This window comes from Dasypus novemcinctus, chromosome 9, assembly GCF_030445035.2.
Source record: "Dasypus novemcinctus isolate mDasNov1 chromosome 9, mDasNov1.1.hap2, whole genome shotgun sequence".
Taxonomy (NCBI): Eukaryota; Metazoa; Chordata; class Mammalia; order Cingulata; family Dasypodidae; genus Dasypus; species Dasypus novemcinctus.
Genome location: NC_080681.1, coordinates 64683781 through 64700989, shown reverse-complemented (window position 1 = coordinate 64700989; position 17209 = coordinate 64683781). Strand labels below are relative to the sequence as shown.

The 17209-nt window shown below is 38.2% G+C and overlaps 1 protein-coding gene across 3 annotated transcripts in view; it reads left to right on the top strand.

Moving 5' to 3' along the window:
* AK4 (adenylate kinase 4) overlaps positions 1-17209 on the top strand; it is a 75004-nt gene that overhangs the window by 30764 nt on the left and 27031 nt on the right. For all 3 annotated transcript variants that reach the window (XM_058303438.1, XM_058303436.1, XM_058303435.1), the window contains one exon: positions 4903-5022. In XM_058303438.1, the coding sequence (XP_058159421.1) occupies positions 4914-5022 (109 nt within the window). In that variant the 5' untranslated portion in view covers positions 4903-4913. The remainder of the gene's footprint in view (positions 1-4902; positions 5023-17209) is intronic.

The window sequence follows — 17209 nt, the reverse complement described above, 5'->3', positions numbered from 1 at the left end:
CATTAACTGCACCTCCAGCACACCAGCACGAAAGTCTTATGAAGGGAGATCCCATCTGAGTCCAGATTCATCACATATAAACACCATTTCCAAAGAGGGGCCATCTGCCCTGGTAGTTAACCCCATCGGCCATGACTACAACTCCCATGGGTCACAATGAGATCTTTGTTCAGATGCAGATAAGTTGGGCTCATTTTGTTCTGGCACTTGATCTTTCTGGGTTTTCATGGTAAAGATTGAGAGATGTGTTGAAAGTTTGATTTTGTATCAAGTTATAAGGCATGTTGCCTTTCTTACTCCAGAGAGGAGCAGGGCTGCCAAAAATAGCAGAAGTATGTTGAACTTAGATCCTTCTCTTAATTATTAAATTGGTGCAAGATGGTTCTGGAAGTCTTGCACAGTTATTTTAAATGTAGAGTTGTCTAGTCTATGTTGGGTTGATTCAAGGTGCTCTCTCAAAGGCCAAATGAAGGCCTTCCTCCATTGTTTCCACTTCATCTTGTGCTTGGATTGTTGTCATTGCTTACTCTGCATTCTTTTCCGCTCCCTACCTCAATCCACAAGAATGTGAAATTCCGTTTTCTGAACACTTGAGTGTAGGTTGTATGTATCATGCTCCTTGAACACTTACTACTTCATGTGCATTTCCTAGGATCAAGGATATTCATTTATGTAATCACTTTAACTGAAATTATCAAGTTCAAGAAATTTAAAGGTTATAGTATATATTCCAGTTTTTTTTCATATGTTCTAATAATGTCTCTTTGAGCATTTTCTACTCTCTTGCCAGATCCCATCCAGGATTATGTGTTGCATTTATTGTCACTGTCTTTTTAGTTGCTCTTTCTTTCCTTCTTTCTCTCCCTTCCCTTCCCTCCCCTCCCTTTTCCCTTCATTTAAATCACTTTAAATTATTCATTAAGTTATTAAATTATTCATCAAATTATTCAATCCTTCCCTTCCCTCCCCTTTCCTCCCCTCCCCTTCCACTTGTGGGAACATACAACAAACTTTCCCATCTCAACAACTCCCAAGCATACGATTAAGTGGGATCAGTCACATTGACAATATTAAATTATCCTTATCATCTTCCATTACTAAAACTTTCCGATCTCCCCAAACAGAAACCCTATGCCCATTAGGCATTAACTCCCTCCCCATTCCCCTTTCTCCCACTCTTGGCAAGCTGTGCTCGAATTTCTCTTTCTGTGAGCTTGCATATCTTTGACATTTTCTCTGTAGCTACCATGAGACTTAAATTTAACATCCTAATTCTATAACAGCCTCATTGCTTTGATACCAATTTAACGTCACTCATATACAGTAACTGTGTTCCTCTGTTCCCCCACCTTGATGTGGTTCTTGCCATAACTTACATGTTTATACATTATGACTCCAAAATTAAGGATGCTCATTACATTTTATGTGTTTGCCTTTTAGATCCTGTAGGAAGTAAAAAGAGTTACAAACCAAAAATAGAAGAGTATTCACATTTGTATTTGCCCATATTGTTACCCTCAGTGGAGATCTTTATTTCTTTTTAAATTATTATTTTTTTAAAGATACAAAATCACACAAAATGTTACATTAAAAAATATAGGGGGGAAGCAGACTTGGCCCAGTGAATAGGGCGTCCGCCTACCACATGGGAGGTCCGCGGTTCAAACCCTGGGACTCCTTGACTCGTGTGGAGCTGGCCCATGCACAGTGCTGATGCGCGCAAGGAGTGCTATGCCACGCAGGGGGTGTCCCCTGTATAGGGGAGCCCCATGTGCAAGGAGTGTGCCCCATAAAGAGAGCCACCCAGCGCGAAAAAAGTGCAGCCTGCCCAAGAATGGCGCTGCACACACGGAGAGCTGGCACAAGATGACACAATAAAAAGAAATACAGGTTCCCAGTGCTGCTGATAAGGATAGAAGCAGTCACAGAAGAACACACAGCGAATGGACACAGAGAGAAGACAACTGGGGTGTGGGGGAAGGGGAGAGAAATAAATAAAAAATAAAAATCTAAAAAAAAAAAAAAAAGAGGTTCCAATGTACTCCACTCCCCACACCACCCACTCCTCCCACATCAACCACTTCTTTCATTAGTGTGGTATTTTCATTGCATTTGATAAGTACGTTTTGGAGCACTGTTACACCGCATGGATTATAGTTTACATTGTAGTTTACACTCTCTCCCAGTTCGTTCAGGGGTTATGGCAGGATATATAAGATCTTTATTTCTTCATGTGGCTTTAATCATTGTCAACTCTCCTTTTCCTTTCAACCTGTAGTGTTCTTTTTGAAATCTCTTGTAGGACCAGTCTGATGGTGACAAATTCCCCTCAGCTCTTATCTGGGAATATCTTAATCTCTCCCTCATTTTTGAGAGACAGTTTTATCAGATAGATAAAATGCTTTCAGCATTTTAAATATGTCATACCATTGTCTTCTTGCCTCTGTGGTTTCCCATGGCATTTGAAATTGGCATTTAACTTTAGTGAGGCTCACTTGTATATACATTGCTTCTCTCTAAAGGCTTGCAGAATTCTCTCTTTATCTTTGGCATTTGACCAGTTTGATTATAATACACTATTGCATTGGTCTATTTTGGTTTATCCTATTAGGAGTTAGTTGAGCAGCTCAGATGTGTATATTCATATCTTTTGCTATATGAAGTTTTCAGCCATTATTTTTTTTGATTATTCTCTCTGTCCCTTTTTCTCTTCTCTTTCTGGGACTCACACAATGCATGTATTGGTGTACATGATGGTACTCTGCAGTTCTCTCAGGCTCTGCACACTTAATCATTCTTTCTGTTCTCAGTCTGAATGATTTTAATTGTCTTATCTTCAAGTTCTCTGGTTCTTTCTTCTGCCATCTCCAATCTGCTGTTGAATCCTTGTAAGGAGTTTTAAATTTTTGTTATTGTAGTCTTGAGCTCTGTTTGGTTCCTTTTCATAATTTCCACCTCTCTATTATTATTCTCTTGTGTTCATTTGTTGTTTTCCTGCTTTCCCTTAGTTCTTTGTGTATCTTTTCCTTTAGCTCTTTGGGCATATTTAGGATCATTTTTAAAAAGTCTTTGTCTAGAATGGATTCTAATTATGGGCCTCCTTGTTGGTGATTTCTAATGCTTTAATTTTCTTTTTTGCCTGGGTCATTGTTTCCTGTTTCTTTGTATATTTTTTAATCTTTTGTTGAAGTGTGGACATTTTGATGTTTTAATGTGTTATTGTTGGAATTTAGACTATAGGTGCCTGTTCCTTAGACTTTTATCTACCTGGTGCTTTGACATAGGTTTCCTTGAATGCTAGGAACTAATAAAAAAGAGGCAGGGGGAGGAGAACACACATTTCCCAGTCTCTGCAGAGTGACCTGGGCAAGCCTTCAGGGCTTATTCATACACTGAGGTTTGAGAATAGCTCCAGGCCAAAGCGTAAGGGCCTCCCTGATCTTATCTGTGCAGGTCCTGTCTTAGGCATATGCATGTGGCCCTAGAAATTCCTTCATTTACATGGATATGAACCTCTCTTCTTCCATTGGAAAGTTTCCGTATGGTTCCGGGTACTGCACAATATGTCCTATAATCCAGCAATCCATTGCCCACATGGCACAACTTGATTGCTCTCCTAGTGTTCTGTAAGAGAGCTTTGTGAACTGCTTTGTATAGGCAGGGCGAGTTCTAGAATGGCATGTCTCTCAGGCCATCACCAAACAGATTGGACTAGACATACATGCTCTCAATATGTGCACAAGGATTGCGTTGCTTCCATTGGAACAAGGACCTGGGATCCATACTGGGAGCGCTGGCTGGCTTAGTGTTGAGCTGGGATGGGGGTGGGGCCAGCCAGGGTATCAAGAAATCCTGCTACTGTTAAGTAGCCATACTATTGATTCAGCACTCCTCCTGTTATTGCAATCTTTTAACTGATTTTTGGAGCTTTGAGAAACATTTCTGCCAGTTCTTGCTGGTTGCTCAGAGCTTCTGTTGGGGGAAGGAACCCTAAAGTATCTCACTGTGTCATCTTGGTCATTTTCCTCTTTTATATTTTTTAAGAACTTAATTGGCCTATAGAGAATGTGGTGTTCTTAATAGTAAATTTTCACTTCTCTAGATAGCAGAGGACTTCATTTTTGTTTAAAAAAAAAAACCCTCAGTTCTCAGAAGTGTGCAGATTTTAGCTGATAATTTGTTTTGTTGAACCCAACTCACAATTCTAAATATCAGAAATTATTTTAGCTTGAGATAGAAACATTTTTTTTTCGCTGAAAATCTTTTAAAATTCACGTCCTTTTATGAAGTTGGCATCCCACAAATAATGCTGAATAGCTTTTACAATTATGTCAGCAAGGTGCCATCTGTTCATATTGAGGCCCATGAAAAGAAATAAAAATGTGGTTAGTTGAATTTTCAGTGTTCTATGAGGTCCAGTGGAACATTTTTCCTTTGGTCTCTCTAAGGAATATTTACCTCTCAGCTTCCTTTAGTCTTCTGGTCACCATGAATGACATATTGATCACATTTCCTTGTTACTGCCAACTGTTGGGAGGTTTAGTACCAAATTTGCGGCTCACCTCTATGAAGTATCTAGGACTTCTTTCCAAGTCTTTTCATGTATCACCCTCCCTCTTGAGTCTACTTTATATTTTCTATTCTTACTGTTGCTTTATCTAATTGATGATTTCTTTTTAATAATTTTAGGTTTTGGAGATGCCTTTTAAAATTCTTTGGAAGACAGATGGGTTAAATAGTAACACTGTCACCATTATTGAAACTGATATTATAAAAACTATAACTTTTCCCCATACCAACAGAGAAGGATGGGAGAGGAGGCAAAGCTGTCAGAAAAGAGTTTATAAGCTTATGTTTGTTTCAAGTTTTTTTGAGTGTCTCTTTTTCCTGTCTTTCTCATAGAAGTTGGTGATATGGCAAAGCAGTACATAGAGAAAGGTCTTTTGGTTCCAGATCATGTGATCACACGCCTCATGATGTCGGAGCTCGAGAACAGGCGTGGCCAGCACTGGCTATTAGATGGTGAGTTGAACTTGTAGGTAAGCTGGGTTCTTGTGAGTTTGTGTTATGGTCTCCTTTAATTTCTCACAGATTAGAAATGCATTTTTCCCTGAACTTTGAATGATGTGGTTAGCCATATTCCAGTTTGGCAACATGATAGAAAAACCATGGTGGAGCAGCCTTTTAATTCCTCTTTCTCCAAACTTCCATCACCGGAACTGCTGATTTGCCGCAGCTCTTCATTGAATTCCATTATTGTTCCAGTTTCTATGGTGCCTTTTGTTTCCATGACTGAGTAATCGTAAGTTTAACTCATCTTAAATCCAAGTCCTTTCATTCACAATGGATCACACAAATTAAAACCACTAGTTATCATTTTTCACCTGTCAGATTAATAAAGATAAAAAAACAGAAAATCCTTTATTGAGGATGTAGGAAAAAAGTGTTGTTGAGAGTGTAAAATGGGCAAAATTTGGAGAGCAGTTTAGCTGTATCTATACCTTTAAATTTATCAATTCCATGCTGGATTTCTGCCTAAAGGTATACCTTCAAGGATGTTTGTTTTAGCATCATTTATGAATAGCAAGGGTATGGAAGCAGCCTAGGTATTCATCATAGGCACTGTTTCAATTTTGAACATTCATTAATTTAATAATACTCTGTGTTGATACAGTCTTCCAAAATAAACAAAATAAACTGCCAAGTGAAAAAAGCTGTTTGCAGAACAGTATAAATCATATACTACTATTTATGTAAAAAGGGTTGTATAATATTACTGTATGTACTTACATATGCATATGCTATCATGGGAAGGTTATAAAAAACATAACAGGGAGTGGATATAGCTCAAGTGATTGAGTACCTCCTTCCCACACATGCAGAGTCCTGGGTTTGATCCTCAGTACCTCCTAAAAACAAACGAAAAAAACAACTCTCATTGGGGAGTGATGTAGCTCAGTGGTTGAGTGCCTGCTTCCCATGTACAAGGTCCTGGGTTCAATCTCTGGTACCTCCTAAAAAAAGAAAAAAGCTCATAACAATGGTTGCTCTAGGTGAAGATTAGGGTTGGGAGAGAGAGTTACCTTTCATTATATATACCCTTTAGTATTGTTTGATTTTTAATATGAATTTAAATACATGGAGCTGGTTTAAAAATCCAGTTGTGGTTCCTAAATTTTTTAGGAATTATGGGCTCTCTTGATGACAACTATTACTGTAATCCATATAGTTGCTCACATACAAAATATTGTACAATTTTGAACACTATGCAGCTGCCATGTTAAGACTACTTTGCTTTTAAGTTTGCCCGCTCTAAATCATTTGGTTTATTAAAGAGACAATGGACTGGGTTATTTTCTTCTTAAATAGCAAGCTTACGTGGCTCAGTGAAAGTAGAAACTTGATGAATATACCTTTTTCTAGGAATACAAAATGTGGATAGTAAGATTTAGCTGTAACAAGCTTCTTTCCATTGCAGAAGAGTTTTTCTTTAGCTCACACAGTGCACTCATTCCTATCTTCGCTTAGTGAAATGAAGCCTCAGGAAGGTTGAAACTTCTTTGTCAGCCACAGAAAAGTCAGAGGAACTGTCCTGCTATTAAACTATCACATTTCTATAGTTCTCCTAAATTCTGGAGCCATGAATCTCCAAAATAAATAATATGGTGTTACATAAATTTGACACCAGTGTTTCTCAAAGTATATAGTATGGCATGTTAATAATTGGTAGATAAGAGATCAGATTCTGTACCCAAATTATGTTTAGAAAATGTCAGGATGGGAAGCGGACTTGGCCCAGTGGTTAGGGCATACGTCTACCACATGGGAGGTCCGCGGTTCAAACCATGGGCCTCCGTGACCCATGTGGAGCTGGTCCATGCGCAGTGCTGATGCGCACAAGGAGTGAGGAGTGCCCTGCCACGCAAGGGTGTCCCTGTGTAGGGGAGCCCCACGCGCAAGGAATGCGCCCTGTAAGGAGAGCTGCCCAGTGTGAAAGAAAGTGCAGCCTGCCCAGGAATGGCACTACACACACGGAGAGCTGCCACAACAAGATGACGCAACCAAAAGGAACACAGATTCCCGTACTGCTGACAACAGAAGCAGACAAAGAAGAACACGGAGCAAATAGACACAGAGAACAGACAATTGGGGGGGCGGGGAGCGGGGAAGGGGAGAGAAATTTTTTAAAAAAGGCAATTGTCAAATTCATAAAAAAAAAAACTTAATAAAAAGTCAGGTTAAGTGTTAGCAATGTAGCATCTATTATTTACTGTGTTCAAGCATGTTGTGAAGACTTGTTATTTATTATCTTGTTTGATCCCAACAATGACCATATGAGGCAAGTATTATTGTTATCCACAGTTAATGAATGAGAAAACTGAGCAAAAGTAGGGTTCAGTTACCAACCCAAAGTTAGTAAATTCTAAACTAAATTTCCTTTACTTCAAGACTTCTCAGAACCTTTAATATAACAATGTGATTTAACTTTGCAGAAGGAGACAGTATAAAGCTTTTTATGAGTTTATATGTTAGACCATAGAATCCTCTATTCCACTCCCAATCCCCACAGTAAACCTCCAGGATTTGTTATTTGGAGCATATTATGTGAAATCCTCTTCAATATATGTTCCTTACCTTGCGGGTGTTCTGAAAAGTTGACTATAAAGTAAATAATTTCTTTCTAGTGCCTTCCTCTGAGTAATTTGCAGCTATGTCCCCATGAGACTGGAGGGACCCAACAACTGAAATAGTGTTTATTAAGATAAAGGCTATAATGGAACGCATGCATCAGTTCATTAGGTATTAAAATAATGAATAAAGCTCTGACTGTGCATCAGAAACTACTAGGTGCATGGGAAGCAGACTTGGCTCAACAGACAGTGCGTCCTCCTACCACATGGGAGGTCCAGGGTTCAAACCCAGGGCCTCCTGATCTGTGTAATGAGCTGGCCAACGTGCAGTGCTGATGCACTCAAGGAGTGCCATGCCATGCAGGGGTGTCCCCCATGTAGGGGAACCCCACATGCAAGGAGTGCACCCTGTAAGGAGAGCCACCCAACACGAAAGAAAGTGCAGGCTGTCCAGGAGTGGCGTCGCACACACAGACTGCTGACACAGCAAGATGATGCAACAAAAAGAGACACAGATTCCCAGTGCTGCTGACAAGAATACAAGCGGGCACAGAAGAACACACAGCGAATGGACACAGAGAGCAGACAGCTGGGGGGGGGGGGGGGGTGCTGGGGGGAAGGGGAGAGAAATAAATCTTAAAAAAAAAAGAAACTACTAGGTGCTGTTGATAGAATGGCAAGACCCTGTCCTTTTCCTTTAAGGAGACCTGTATCCCAGTCGGGGAGTCAGTTGTGTGAACAAGTGCAAAAAAATGTCAGTGATTCCATAATAGAAATGTATAAGTGTGCTACTCTGAGGGCATAAAGTAGAAAATGATCTTTTCTCTTGGGGGGAATGACTTTCTGGAAAAATGGAAGAATAAAGAGATAGATATTCCCCAGGTGAATGAATGGGGTGGGAAGGTGGATTTGTTTTTTATTTTTGTTTTTTGGGGGCAGAGGGTAAGAGAGGGATGATTTAGCCTTGTATGTTCCTGAGCCTATTTGCAGGGTGCTGGGGTGGATGCCCTTTGATTCTGTATGAAGAGGGTGGAACTGGGCATTGTTGTTAAGTATGGGCATGACATGATTACATTTGTCTTAAAAAGACTGTTCTGTTATCAGCAGAGGATAGATTAGGGTTGGGGTAGATAGGGAAGGGATTCTGCTCAAATAAAGTCAAATAAATAAGAGATTTTTAGAATAATTGAGCCAAGAGATGTTGATGGCTTGAATTTAGTTGTAGTGGGATTAAAAAGAGGCATTATTCATGAGAGAATGGATTGAAGAAGAAATGATAGGCGTTATGGCTATTAGGTACTACCGTCCTGGGCTTTTCTTATAATGTGTTCAAGATTTTCTGAGATTCTTGGCTGTTATCACCCTCCCTAGACTTCCTCAGGCTTGTTAATTTCTCCAGCCTGGTAAAAGTTAACTCCCAGCGGTTTTTATGTGGGTATTTTCTGTAGCTGATAAACTTTGGCTCTGTCATATCCTTATCATAATTTCTCTAGTTTAAATTCTTTAAGGCTTCTTGTGTTTTAAAATGAATGTGTGTAATTTTAGTGGACTTGAAATCTGTCAAAAAAAAACAAAAACAAAAACAAACCCACCACCAAAAAAACAAATGGATCGGCCATGTTAAATTTGTTTGGAAATGTAGTTGATGTAATGGTAGAGAACAAGGACCTTGGTGCCAGACTGCTTGTTCTGAATCTCTGCCACTCACCAGCAGTATGTATGACTTTGGGGAAGTTACCTAACTTCTCTGTGCCTCTAAATCTTCATGGAAAACAGGGGTGAGAAAAGGGTTTGCAAAGATTAAATGAATTAATGTATGTAAAGTGCTTAGAAGATTGATGGCCATTTAATAAATGCTATATCTTTTGCTATTATTTTTTGTCATGGCTGGTGTGCAGGTCCTGAATTTTTTTGCGACTGTATGAAGTGTTAAGTTTAAAAATAGTTTTAAAAATATTTGGCCATGCAGAGTTGAAAAATCAGTTTCAGTTATGTAATGCCATGTGTACTTTTTCAGTGCTTGCTTTTGCCATAACTTTTCCTCTCAGGGTGAATAGCTGAAGTTCTTTTGCATCAGAAGCCTGTTTTTAGTAAAGTGCATTAGTCTCCTTACTGATTTAGTTTGTATCTTTCTCCTTGAAAACCCATCTGGTCACTTTTTCAGTTGTGATTTTTCTTTAACACCCTGGAACAAATCCATTTGGCAAAGTGAGAAATACAAGGAATGCCTAATTCCTGTGTTCAGCTGTGAACTCCTTGTGTTAAGGGCATTTGCTTTGCAAAGGATGTGCCTGTTGAGTGTGCAAAAGGTGATTGAATATGGAAAGGTCAAGAAAGGAATTCTGGATGACAGATGACTCACCATCTTGGTCCATATGGCCATGGAGAGGCATCTTGCAAATGGTGGGTAGAAGCTAGTATAGTGGATGCAAGCCAAGGGAATGCCAAGTAGGTGGGGTGGGTGAGGGCTCTGGGGTTTTGTTAACTCTGTCCTTGCTAAAAATGGTTCAACAGTACCTTGTCTTCACAATGTACTTTCCAACTAGGTAAGAAATATTCCTTTGTGTATATATATGTATATCTGTGGGTTTTTCCCCCTTGATTTTTTCTTTCTCTCTCCCTTTACTTTGGAATTTTGAGTCAGTTAATATTGAGAGCAGTTTTAAAAAAATAATTTTCTGTTTTCTTTAAGACAGGTATTCTACCACAGAGTTGTAATGCATAAACCTTCTAATTTTGTTGCAAAAGTTTATTTTCACTTTCAGAAAGAGGATATTTATTGTTTGCTAGGTGATCTTAAAGTGAAATAGTAACTAGGGAACAGTAATCAGCTCTTTAAAACAAATACAGATTCTTCAGTTTTTAAAAAGAGTGCTGGCAGTGGAATGGGACCAGTTAGAGAGGTATTTTATGTTCTGTTTTTTTTTTTCATTTCTAACCTCAACTGCTAATTTATAATCTGTCAAATAGTAATCTGAAAGTTCTCTGTTTCAGTACTGATTTATCTCCAGGTACCAAGGTTAAACACAGAATTGTCTGGATATAATTTTTAGTGATAGGTATAAGAAATTATTTTAAATTTGGGGTCAAAGTTTGGTTTCAAAGAAAGCAACCTTAAATTTTGCAAGTATAGTGGAATATAATTTCAGCCTCTTCACTGGGGATAAAGGTACCATTAGAATGAGAGTCATCGTTTAGTATTTTGCTAGATGTTCCATTTATTTTGTTGTGAGCAGTGTTAAACACTAACTAATCAGTGCTTCATGAAGGTCATGCTAGGATTTTTTTCTAGAAGTCACATCTACTTGAATGTGTGCTGTGTTTGTTTGTGTGTTTGTTTTCCCTAAGAGTTAAATGACCTGAGCTTTATTCAAAGACCTGAGCTATTCCAGAGCATATGCACCCTCAGTAGCAATGTAAAAGGTATATGTCCAGAAGCTAAACTATTGATGTTGGAGCTAGAGTATTTTGTTCTGATTTTGCAAACACGTTATATACCACTCTGGATTGATACAAAGCTACTCTGATCTGATCCCTTCACTTTTTTCTTTCTGAATCAGACTTCTAAAGAGTATTACTTCCTTTTGGGCAATATGTGCCTACAAAACAAAGCCAACAGTCTCTTCTGAATCATGTCTTTTGGGAAATGCTAAGGGCATTTTTCTCTGTTGCCTTTGTGAATGTGTAGGGTAATTTTCAAGAATAAAATGTATAATAGATTTGTTTAGAAGGTCACTGAAGAAATTCTTTTTGGGAAAAAATAAATCAGGCCTTCTGTGTGTGGATGTGCATGAGTGTGATATTTTGTTCTGAAAAATATAGTCACATAACCTCTTTTTTGTCACATAACCACTTTTAAGGCTGATTTATTCTCTGATACCTTTAATGGAAGATTCAAAGCAGTTAGGATTCCTGAAGAATGGAGAGTAGGAGTAGAAGTTAATGGAACTCTTTAGGATACTATGGCCGTTAACATACCTGCTGAGCAAGGATTGAACAAATAAAATCTTGGATGCCTTGCCAGGCTCACCCTTCTTTTTGGTACATCCTTGAATCCTCCCTTTCATTGTAGCTCTGCTCATTCAACAGGCACTTAGTATACACACTTAATATGGTTAGATCCTGGAGTTTCTAAAGTGAATAAAGTACAGGTATTACTAACTTTGGAAATGAAGAAAAAGGAGGGACAGTGTGGAAAGAGGTAGTAGACGTAGATTAAGATTATCAAGAAGTTCCTGATACTGAAGGGCAGAAGACATGTGTTCAGCCAACTGTGGTACAGGTGAGGTGGCAACTGTGTTCCAGGAGGTGAGTGGAATGATTTTTTAAAGTAAGAAATGGCATTCTTGGTGAAAATGGTAGCATGAACAGTGATTGTGTGTGTCTAGAATAGTGTTAGCGCCACCTTCTTAGAGATCCTGTCCCTGCCCCAAGACAGTGTAAATATGTCTTTGTGAATACCAACCAGTGTGCTTTTTCTGCAGCCAAAATTCTACTTTGAAGAAAGAATTTGGGCAGCAGTCCTTACATGAATGTTGTTTTGCTCATTTTCGTTATGGGCACATTACCTTGTGTATGTGTATGTGTGTTTGGACACTTTGAAGGTAGCATTTTTGATCATGGTGTCTGCTTACTGTGTGTTTGATTTGGGCTTTCATGAAGGATTGGTAACTATTTGTTGGGCTAGTCTGATTTTTAAAAAATTATTAAAAAAATATATGGCCATATAGCCATATTCAGGGAATAATAGCATTCCCTGAAATGGTACATCTTTAAGTTGCATTTCCAAAAGGTACTTGCCATTTTTAATCATCTTTTTAGAAGAATGAATTATAAAACCTGAGATCTGTGTTTAATTTTACTTCCCAACGTGATTTTTAAGTACTTGGATATTCTTCAATGAAAGAATTTATAGATATGTAATTAGTTTTAAGTAGATTAGTGTACCGAAAGTAAGAATGAATGACTTTGCCAGGGGAAGGTGGGTAAATAAGAAGAAAGGTTTCTATCTATTTTAAGTTTTCTAAGCAGGGCAACTGGTTGAATTACACAGGGAAGACCATTCTTCTGCAGGGTTAGGTTATGAAGAGACATTTTGGAATTTCAGTGAGTTCATTCTTAAGATACACCTTATCCAAGGCACAAAACCTGTTTAGACTTTTATCTAGCTGCTGATTCCAATAAAGCTCTTGCATCCTCTTTGTTAATGGCCCCAGATGATTGTGTGAATTTCTTTTGGCCCTAAATACTCATCATTTTTCCTGCAACTGAGTATTTATTAAACCAACTCTCTGCCAGCCCTACCCAGACAGCAAGGTAGGGCAACAAACAGGGCAGATGGGACCTCGCCCTGGTGGTATTTAGAATCTCGCGGTGATTCAGTGTCCTGGCCAGTGAGATTCATCTTTGATTACTTTGGCTCAAATCCAAACCATAAGAACTCAGTTTTTATCCTAGCGACTTTCCCTGCAGTCTGCGTCCTCGGTGTCAATGTGACTGAAAAACGTGGTAAAGCCTTGGGTCTCTTGTCTTCCCCATTTGATTGGCGTCTCCCTGTCCATTTCTGGTGACTTTCTTCTCAATGTACTGATTGCTGCCTTGGAATGAGGATTCCCTGAAATTGTACATCTTTAAGTTTGTGGGTTTTTTGTGGGTTTTGTTTTTTTTTGTAAAAAGAATTTTAAATTTTAATAAACAAGAATGACTGTGTTTCCAAAAGCTCTTAAATAGGAATTCAGAGGGAGGAAAGGTCAAGAGGCCAGTGAGCAAGAACCCAGTGTCAGGCTGATGAGGGGAGCACACTGGCCCCCCTGCCCACTGGCCTCTGCCAGCATAAATACAGTTCAGCACCATGGGGAGGGCCCACTCCTGTGTCCACCTGGAAACACTGTACACCCCAGCTGTGGGCCCTCGGGAGGGGGCAGGGCTGCCCCTGGTGCCCACATACCCACCCTCGTTGCCATGGCCCAGTTCCAGGGCCTTCCTGGAGACTCCTCAGCCCACCCACAAGGAGGGGCCGCCCAGCCCTGCAGGCTGACGTGGAGTGGGGCCAGCTCTGGTGAGGGGGCCATCGAAGGCTCTCTCACCCCCAGCAGGACGAGGGGTCCACGCACCCACACACCCCTGCCCTCCCCACGACTTTATTCTGTTTGTGTTTTCAGAGAATGACTAGATTCTAACATGTAAGCTTTAAGGACCATATGAAAAACATGTATATAGATATTTGAGCAGACCCAAGAGAAGCTTGATTCAAGAATGAAAAACAAATTAAGAGTAAAATTTTTGTGTGCCCTAATGAGCTAGGCATTGGTCAGTCCCGTGAGGAAATAGCACACTCCTGACCTCACAGTTCAAGAGGAGCAAATGCTGCATGAAGAATTGCAGTATAACATCTTAGAAGCACCAGAGAAGCGGGTGAGAAGCCCAGCAGTGGCCCAGAGGGAGGGAGTATCTGGCCCTCCCTTGAGGGTAAGGAAGGCAGCTTTAGGAAGGCTTCCAGGAGAAGGTGATACCTAGAGCTAAATTTAAAAGTGGAGCCTAAAGCATATTCTAGATGGAAGGGACTTTATGTACAAAAGGTATGGAGGCATGAAGCAACATAGTGTGCTGTGGAAACCACAAGGAGTTGGATACTCCAGGAGTAGAAAATAAGAGCAGATAAAATGGGAAAATTGGGTGGGAACAAAAATTAAATACTTCAAGATATCCCAAAATAGGAAGTTGAATAGGTATCAAAGTGAATATTAAAAAATGAGTTAGAAGGAGATTAAAAATATTTTTTTTTCTTTTTTAAAATTTTATTGAAGAATATCATTCATACATGAACAAAATAAACAGTAAGTATATAGTAAAAGTTGTGAACTTAGAAAACAAACATGCAAAATATTATACAGGGATCCCATACATCAACCCACCACTAACACTTTGTGAGATATTAGTTACAAATTATGAAAGAATATTGTCAAAATCTTAGTTTTAACTATAATCCATATCTTACATTTGGTGTATTTTCCCCCAACCTACCCTATTATTATTTTTAAAGATATATTTTTATTATAGAAGTTCTGAGCTTGCGTAACAATCATGTGCATATATAAAATTCCCATACAACACCCCTTCATGAACATACCACACTGTGGTGTAACATTTGTTACAAAGTACAAGATAATATCATCAGACTATTACCACCAACCATGGTCCATAGTGAACATTTGGCACACTTTTTCTATAATCCCCCATTATCAATACAGTGCATCTTTGGCATAGGCGCATGAATATTACTGTTAACCTTAGTCCATAGGTAACACCAGTTGTGTTTTTCCCATGCTTCTCTGCATTCCCAGCATCCTGCAAGAGTGCCGTCCATCTGCTCTAGGTCACAGAAGGGCACTCTTACATCTGTACCATCAATCACAATTCTCATGCACCTCTGGGTTCACTGTGTTATTCAATTCCTAGATTATTCTCTAGTTTTCTTTCAATTGACATTTACATCCCTAGACTACTCTTTCTAGGCACATTCCCATTTATAAACCAGATGCTACTCACTATAATAAAAAATAAAATTTAATACTTTGAGTTTGCAAGAATGAATAACTTTAGCTTTCTTTCCAACTAACATTTAGAAATTGAATTAAATTTTTTTTTAAAAAAATTTATATATACTTGAGACACTAAACTATGACATATCTGTTTGGGCTTGTCTTGTCTTCCACTTTCATAAGAACCTATCCATTTTCTATTGCTGTTTAAGTAGAAATTTATAAAAAAGTAAAGCACAGGATTAAATTGTCTTCAAGTCTTAATTTCAGATGTTAGGAGCACCTGCTTCCTTAATTTATGAAACAAGTATCTTGGGAATTTGATCAGTTACAGAAATTTATTGCAAAGCTGACTCTGAGATATACTTTGTTAGTTTAATATTAAAATAACTGTTGTGTGCTTACTATACACAAAGCACTGTGATAAAACATTAATGTGATGGGAGAAGCGTGGACCTCTGAGTCAGACCTGAACATCAGTTTGTTACTTATTAGCTCTACAGTCTTAACAAGTGAAATTACCTCCCTTGGAGTCTTTTTCCCCCTCATCTGTAAAAAGTGTTTTTGGCATAGGTATATGAGGATTAGTTAACAAATGTAAAACTCTTAGTGGAGTTTCCGGAATGGAGCAGGTGGCCAAATGGTAAACATGTGTTACTGTTATTTATTATTACCAATCTTAAGTGTGTGTGTGTGTACATCCTGACACGAATAGAGTTTGGAACTTAACATTTCAATAATAAACTGCTGAGAAACTTAATGAAAATGTTGTCATTCTAATTTATAAGCATCATATTCAGTCATCATTAAATATACTTGGGAGAATTTAAACATAGTTCATTGAACTAAAATCATTCATCTTCCATTAAGCTTTACCTCATAATATAAAACAAGACAATATAAACCTCTGTTGCCTGTCTAATCATTAATAATCCAGGATTTAGAAAGATGAGCAGATTGATGAGGCTAAAAGGGGAATGAGATGTAGAGATATAGAGAATTTAATTTTATATTTTTCCATTTTTTTATAAAAATGATACATGGTCATTGAAAACATTCAGGCAATATGGAAAAAGGTAAGAAAACAGCAAAATACCTATAGTCTCACATCCAGAAATAGCCAGGTTGACAGTTGAAAATCATCATTCTATATACCTTTCCATGCACATATGCGGATAGAAATGTATAAGAATGGCATCATTTTTAAAATGCTATGAAAAAATAATTTCAATCAGATTTAGCAATAACAAAACTGAAATGAATCTGAAGAAATTATTACTGACATTCAGGGATTATGAATTCCTATGGCAGCTCTTTAAGATAATGAAAGCTATTTAGTTACTGACACATTTGTTTTTAAAAACCACATAATTTCAAATTTAGACAGGAGGTATTGTGTCTTTAGTATGACTAGGAAGGTGATTAATATACTTAGGCTTCCTCCCTCTTCCTCTCTCCCAATTTTTGTTGTTTTTTACTGTTAAAATGTATTTGTTATTTTTTGTAACAAAAATTCTGCACTTTTTTGGTATTACATTGATTTTTTAACATGAATTTTGTGTACTGGTTCTCTTACCTACTACCATTTCTCTGTTCACTTTTTTATTTCTCTTTGTTGTCTATATATCACACTTTTATAGCATGGAATGTTGCACTACCTTTAATAAAAAACAGCTATGATTTATGTACTATATACAATATGCCCATTTAAAGTACACAAGTCACTGATTTCTAGTACCGTCACAACAATTAATTTTAGAACATTTCATCACCGCAAAAAGAAGCCCTATACCCATTAGTAGTCACTCCCAGTTTCCCTCCAGCCCTTCCCCCACCTTAGGCAACCATTAATCTACTTTCTGAGTCTACAGATTTGCCTATTCTAGACATTCCATATAATATGTAGTCTTTTGTGAGTAGCTTCTTTCACTAAGCATAATATTTTCAAGGTCATCCATGTTGTGGTATACCTTTTTATGGCTGAATAATATCTTCTTATATGGACCTATCACATTTTATTTATCTTTTCATCATTTG